This window comes from Teleopsis dalmanni, chromosome 2 (assembly GCF_002237135.1).
Source record: "Teleopsis dalmanni isolate 2A chromosome 2, ASM223713v2, whole genome shotgun sequence".
NCBI classification, from domain to species: domain Eukaryota; kingdom Metazoa; phylum Arthropoda; class Insecta; order Diptera; family Diopsidae; genus Teleopsis; species Teleopsis dalmanni.
In genome coordinates, this window is record NC_051847.1 from 154,821,002 (window position 1) to 154,828,285 (window position 7,284).

Consider the following 7,284-nt stretch of genomic DNA (forward strand, 5'->3'; position numbering starts at 1 on the left):
TTTTTTTTATAAATACATAAATAATTTGTAATTAATTACACTCGTGTTTCTTTTTGTTAAGAGTCGACCGCTTTTTTTTTTTAACCGCTTTTTTAAACTATCAGCCCGCTAGAATTCCCATTAGAATTCAACCGACTCCCGGTTTCGGCACCATGTAAAAAATACTAATAAATAAATAACACAACACCGGTTTTAGCGTCAGTTTCTGCTGACAGTTTATTAACGACTAAAATATACAATGAATGTGTATAATTATGCGTACAATGTTTGAAAGATAGAGAGAGAGAGTAAGGGCAAGAAACAACCCTTTATTTCGCTTTAGTTTTCACATTGACATTTATCCTGAGTCTATGTTGGCGCAAAATGGTAAACACTGTTCGGAGATGACGTTCATGTTCCTCTATGGACGTTGAAGCTATGAGAATGTCGTCAATATAGCAATACACGAAATCAAGGCCTCGAAAAATCTGGTCCATGAAACGTTGGAATGTCTGCGTCGCGTTTTTCAATCCTAACGGCATGTACTGGAACTCAATCAGGCCAAAAGGTGTGCTCATAGCAGTTTTTTGAATGTCTTCCTCTGCCATTGGGATTTGGTAATATGCTTTCACCAAGTCTGTAACGACACGGATTTGTCGTTTTAAATTTGCTGAGGTATTACTCAGTCGTGGTCCGGGTCGTTGCAATAAATTTGTTCTATTAACCAGTTCGAAGCTGGTAAACCAAGGAAAGTTAAAAAGACCGTTTATTATTTTAAACAAAAACTTTATTTATTAAAAAGATTTCTTTAATAATTTATTTTAATCTTGACTCTACTCGATAATTTATTTTAAGCTTGACTCTACTCGATAATTTATTTTAAGCTTGACTCTACTCGATAATTTTTGCCCAAAGACGTCAGAACATCAAGGGGTTCTTCCAAATCTACGCAATTAGTTTTAGCCAAAGACGTCAAAACATCAAAGGCGTTTATGAAATCTATTCAATAATTTTTATCCAAAGACGTCAGAACATCAAAGGGTTTTTTTTTTCAAAGCTACGTAATTAGTTTTTAGCCAAAGACGTCAAAACATCAAAGGCGTTTATAATCTACTTCTACTGATTTATTAAGCCTTAGCATCAAAACACCATGGGCTTCTAACAAAACCGAGAAAAACACTCCGGGAGTGCAGGCAGAAGTGAAAACTTGAACTTATGGCGCGTTAGGCACTTTTTTGGGTGAGCATTTTTAGGTGCGCTCGCGACATGAGAAATTGTACATAAAAAATCAAGTTTATCCAAGCAATGCGGGCACTTTTTGAATGGACATGAAGTATAATAATATAGAAACTATATTCGAAGGAAGTGGTTTTATTTAAATGAGTAAATATTAGTAAATAGTAAATACAAAATTTATCAGTTCTCATCCATAATTTCAACAACTCTTACATCATCATTATCAGCATTTTCATCATTATTATCAGGATTTTCATCAAATTCTAAAACTGATACAATAGGTCTATGGTAACTAAAGTATGAAATAAACAATTTTGATTTAAATCTATTTATATATCTTGTGAATACTGCATCAATAGTAGTTTTGTATTTTGTTGTGCTAAGATTGCGATCATTGGACATCGTTAAATCAAATTCTTGATATAAAAATTCAATTAATGATTGATTTTTGACATCTGCAAAGTTTATGTTGAAATCTCCACTCAAAATCATAGTATAATGATCAAATCTTCTATTAATTTTCATCATAAATATTGCGGAAGCAGCTTTAAAATAAATGAATAAATTTGAATACAAGAACTCTCGTATTGCTTGTAAAGACTGTTTTGGTGAAATATAAACGGCAGCCATTATTATTGTTTGTCCATTAGAATGGCATTGGGAAATACATATATCACCAATATTCAAAACATTAGTGCTAAACATACTGGTATATCTCGCATGCACTTCCATATGATCTGTAGAAAATGTGGCCATAGTATCATTGGACCGATGATAAATAGCCACCCCACCTGCTGGACGATTGTCTCTTTTGAAACTTGCTATAAAGTTGAAATTTGGAATGTCAATGGTTTCTTCGTTACTCACATGAGTTTCTGATAATATTAACACACTCATTTTCTCAACAAGAGCATCAACTGATAGGTCATGTACATGTCGTCGTAAGCTTTGACAATTGAATGAAAAAATAGATAACCGTTTTTTTGTAGAAATGAAATCAATAAATGTTTTAGTAACAGTTTGTAAGTTATTGTCATGTAATCGTTTCAGTTCGATGGATAAATCATCTCGATGAGTTGTAGATCTCTTTTGGTTTTTGCTTGTGTTTGAATCATCAGTCGGTGCGTTTCCTACTCTGCCATGATGAAATTTCCAGCTCGCTCCTGTATCTTCTTTAGTTAGTAAGAACAAACCTTCTATATTAGTTACTCTTGATAAGGCTACGTAAACCAATTCTCTTGAGTGAGAACGACTGTATTCATAAACAATAGCATCAAAAGTACCTCCCTGAGACTTGTGAATCGTCATAGCCAAAGCCGAAACTAGTGGAAAATGTTTTCTTTTCGCCACTATAGTTTTGTTGTTGTTAAGTGGTATTGATGATGTTTGAGCAGAAATTGGCACAGCATCTCTGTCGATTCCCAAGCGTTCAATGTCATTTCTTGCCTTAGTTTTGCGCTTTTGACCAGCAGATTTTGGAAACTTTAACCAAATTCTTGTAATTTCATCATTTTCATTTAATTCAATATGAATTAATGTACCTACAGTGCCATTAGATAAACCATCAGCTACATCAATATTTGTAGTTATCATATAAGGCCGGTTGGGAACTAGAATTAATTCGTATGGTAAGCTGCCGGTCTCGTCCGGTTTCATTTTGTGTAACTTTTGTCTAACATAAGCTTCTTGGTCGGCATTATGACAGCCAACGAAAACATCCGATGCCAATGAAATAATTTTATTTTGATAACTATTCAAAATTGTATTGTTGTATTCGTTGACAGCAATATTTGTAAACATAAGTCTTGTTCCTTCCGGACATACAGATTGCGCATATTCTTTAGTAACAAATCTAGATTCAATCACGTTCAATTCTTCTTCAGTTAAAATAGTTCCATCTCCTATTTTCGTTAAAATCGAAGAAAATAGTCTATTTTCTTGTCGCATTACTTTCTTGAGTTCAAATTGTTTGAATTTTCGCCAAGGTGTTTCGGCTGAAATTCTGTTTTTAGTTTGCTTGAAGATTGGCGTAGCTTTTACAGGGGGCAATTGACGCAAATCTCCGATAAGGATTACATCCAATCCACCAAAATCTTTTTGAAGCAAGCCAGTTATTTGCCTCAGACGTGCGTCAATTTGCTGTAATAATTCTGCAGAAACCATGCTTACTTCGTCAATGATAACAATATTAACATACTGAAATAGAGCTCTGTATTGTTGAGCTTTTTCAACGTTGAGGGGCACTAACCTTGACAGTGTTATACTTAAAGCATTATGCACCGTTGTGCCACCTATGGCTGTAGCAGCTTTTCCGGTTGAAGCACAAGCAATATATGCATTAAAAATTCCATCAGTATCCGAAAATCTATTGTAAATTTCCATAAGCGCTTTTATTACGAATGTTTTACCACTTCCAGCCGGTCCAGTCAAATACACGAGCAATGGATCTTTCATGTCTCCGGTTTTCGATATCAAGTGATGCATAGTGTGAAACAAAATTTCTCGCTGTTCTTCGTTAGCCTTGCGTATAAGTTCATAAAATTCTTCATATGGTAAAATGTTTTCTTTTTTTTTAGCGATGGCCCCAAGCTTATCAAATAGCGCAAGTCGTAGGTCATCATTTAAATCGGCATTTGGATTATCATACAATTCGGCAAATGGATTTTCATCAGGTATTCTACCAACAACCTCATTTATTTCCTCTCCATCAATGTTAATATCTTCGCGACATAACTCTCTGCAGATCTCCAGCGTCTTTCGGATATCCAGATTTGATTCGAACTCTTTTCTTCTCTCAAGTATAAGTGCTTCATTTTCATCATATAGCTGAATATACCGCATTTCCGCAATAATTTCAGCTTCTTCGTGTCGGAACGGCATGTGCAAAGTAACCATTTCTCTCCTGTATACATTGTAGTCTGTAGCCATGTCATAATTACGATATCGTATGACTTTTGGTTCTTCTCGTTCTACATATTTACCTTTGTTATTTTTGTAATATTTAGAAACAAACTGAGCAAGAGAAACATTTTGTATAGCATCGGGTCTTTTCTCATATTTGTCGAACCAATTTTCTTTCCATATATCTATCGAATCGTCTTCAAGTTCACTCAATTGCTTCATTGTCTTCTTTACTCTGTGTCTTTCGATTGGCCATATAGTCGGTATAAATTCGATCGCAGTTGAACTTTTTGACATCGGCTCCCTCAATAGATACCATGCAGCTTCTTGACTGGTCATCTCAGTCTGGTTCAAAAGATGGATACTAAGATGTTTAGTAATTTCAAAAATATTGAATTCAGGATGTTCATCCATAACCTCAATGATTTTTCTTTGCAAATTGCTAACGCCCCTATTAGTCTTATTTACGTATTCTACTACGTAAGCTGCACAAGAGTATTCTTCAGTAATAAATTGAAAATCAGTATTAGCTTTTACAACATCGAAAATGAATGGATTGAAAGGATTATGCCATTTTTCCGAAGGTTCTCTTTTTATAAAAACTCGTGGTCTATTAATTCCCGCTCGAATTATCCTTACGTATTCCTCATCTGAATCAATATCATTTTCACTGTAAAATGATGCAAAATCATCGTAGTCATAGATTTCGAAATTTTTACGGACTGAATTGTATTTCGCCTTGTAGTGTTGGAAACAATCTTCTGTATCTTTCATAGGTGTTAAAATCATTGTTTCCTTAACAGGCAAAAATGGAGCATCAAATCTACATTTTTGTTGTCTTCGCGATGCTATTCCTTTATAGCAGGTAAAAGAATGCCTATGAGTTTGTAATTTAATATTACCAGAAGCTTCGGTGGCTGATACTGATATCAAAAAATTTATGAGATCGATGGCTTTATTGTAATCCTTGTCAAGAGCATCTTCAGGAGCATTATCTAACCACGCTAAAATATGTGCATGTGGACTACCTCTGTGTTGAAATTCAATTCTTTTGAAGTAATGCAAAACTCTGTATTGTTTAAAAGGACTAAACCTTTTAGATTGTAATATTTTCATAATAACATTGACTAGCTTGTTAAAATAAATAGCGCAAGTTACCGCGTCTTCATTAATGAGAGTACTTTTTTCAATGTAATGCAATTCAGCAGCTTGTTCTGCAGATATTTCCGAATTGTTTTTCAAATTATGCAACAATTGCAATAACTTTGGTCATCCGATTTCATTGGCGCTTATAGTAAAGAAAACAGTAGGCTTACCATATTGTCGAATCATTGCAAAAAGATCTCTTTTTCTTTCTGCCCAATAATATGCTGAATTCGGAATTGAGCGAAGAAATGCCAAATTGGTCTCAATGCAGTCATGCATATAATCGTCTGACTGTATTTGCTCTTTAGTGATTGCAATACCTTGGCCAACATGTCTGAATGCTATAGAAAGAGACTGTTTGATTCGAAACCTCATGATTTTCATCGTCATGTATAGCAAGTGTTGAGGGGTTACACCTCGTCTATCAGATCTCCTAAGTTCACTGGTTGCCATCATGAAAGCTGTGGCAACCACACCATCACGGAATTGCCTAAATTGTCCCAAATATATTTGTGGAAAAGATAATTCTTCAGCGTGCTCATCGAATAGCAGACTGATTGGAACGTTTCCTGAAAAAATACATATGTTTATTTTGCAAATTTAACAAATTAAATAAGAAAAGAACAAAAATAAAATAGAGTACCTTCTCCAGGAACAATGCTCAAGTACATATTTTCGTCCCACATCAATGTTTGTTGCTGAGCTATTAAACTTTCGCCAATTGGTATCTGTTCTAAAATGTCATTGTCGCCATCTTCATCAAAGACAATATCATCTGCAACTTCGCATTCATTGTTGTCATTCAAAAAACGATCATCAAGTGCAACATCGTAGGAAGTGTAAAGAGGAGTGTCTTTCAAATATCGTAACCAAACTTTTATGCTTCTTTTCCTTACTATACCATAGACGTAACTAGATTTGTGAATTTTTTTCCGTTTAATATGAACAGTGATGGCATAATCATCATCTACTTGCCTTGGCAACACATTAACCATTGTATTCACTTCAATTGGAACATTAATGACCTGTCCATAAATTCCATATTGACCATGTACATGTCGCAGTCTACGAATTTGCATGAACGGAATTCTTGGAGATATTAACCTTTCGGTTACCAAGTCTAAAGGAAAGTCTTTCAGAGATGCAGGAACAGGTGGATATTTGAATCCATTGTAAACAGACATCGGTGGAATACGTTGCTTTTTAATTGCTGCGTTGCAAGTTGAACATAATTTAATTTCCGGTAAAGCAGTGTTTGAAAGCAATGATCTTATAAAATCAATATTTTTAGTCGTATCTATATTTTGTAAGTAACTCAAATCCTTTTTGAACCACAGTCTGTCGCAAACATCACAAGCAAAGACGAATTCATTTGCAACGAAATCTTTCTGAAATTCTCGATGCGCAGAGAAATTTCGTTGAAAAGCAGAGTATGTTTGAACCTGCACATTAGGTAAGGAAGCATTTACAATCTGAGAGGGAGGTTGACTTGGAACTATTATATCCCCGACATTGTGAATAGGAGTATTGTCGTCAGAATGGCTTGGTGGACCTGTAATTTGATCGTTGTGTATGATTTCTGAATGTATATCATCTGTGGTAAATGGACCAGACGAATATATTGCTGTCCGAGGTACATAAGGCACATCTCTGGTAGATGTACCAGCGATTTGAGGAGGTACACTTTGTTGTACAAGAGTTTGGTCAGTTGATAATAAATTTAACGTTCTTCGTTTATCTCTGTATCGTTTACAATAATCTTTGTTCGCTTGTTTCGCCAAGTCTGACTTATGTGGGTGTTTCTCTCTGTATCGATTATCATATTCTTTCCTTTTTTGTTTTCTTTTTTCTACTTCATCCTCATAAGTGGAGTCATCTATCGAGTTTTTTCTTTTTCGAGCATTATTTGAATCATCCGCATCCATTTTCAAGACAAATCTATAGATCTATAATCTATATTATCTATTTTTAGATAATTTTATTTAATAACGTGTTGCATTTGTTTATGTACGTATCATGTAC

The 7,284-nt window shown here is 34.6% G+C and overlaps 1 protein-coding gene across 1 annotated transcript; it reads right to left on the reverse strand.

Annotated features, from left to right (window-relative positions):
• Positions 1-1,395: 1,395 nt before the first annotated feature.
• Positions 1,396-7,187, reverse strand: LOC119675985. Its single transcript, XM_038087207.1, has 3 exons — positions 5,906-7,187; positions 5,433-5,831; positions 1,396-5,330 (listed from the first exon to the last, which is right to left on the reverse strand). Exons 1-3 carry the CDS (start codon positions 7,185-7,187, stop codon positions 1,396-1,398), a joined length of 5,616 nt encoding a protein of 1,871 aa, XP_037943135.1.
• Between the last annotated feature and the right edge of the window lie 97 nt (positions 7,188-7,284).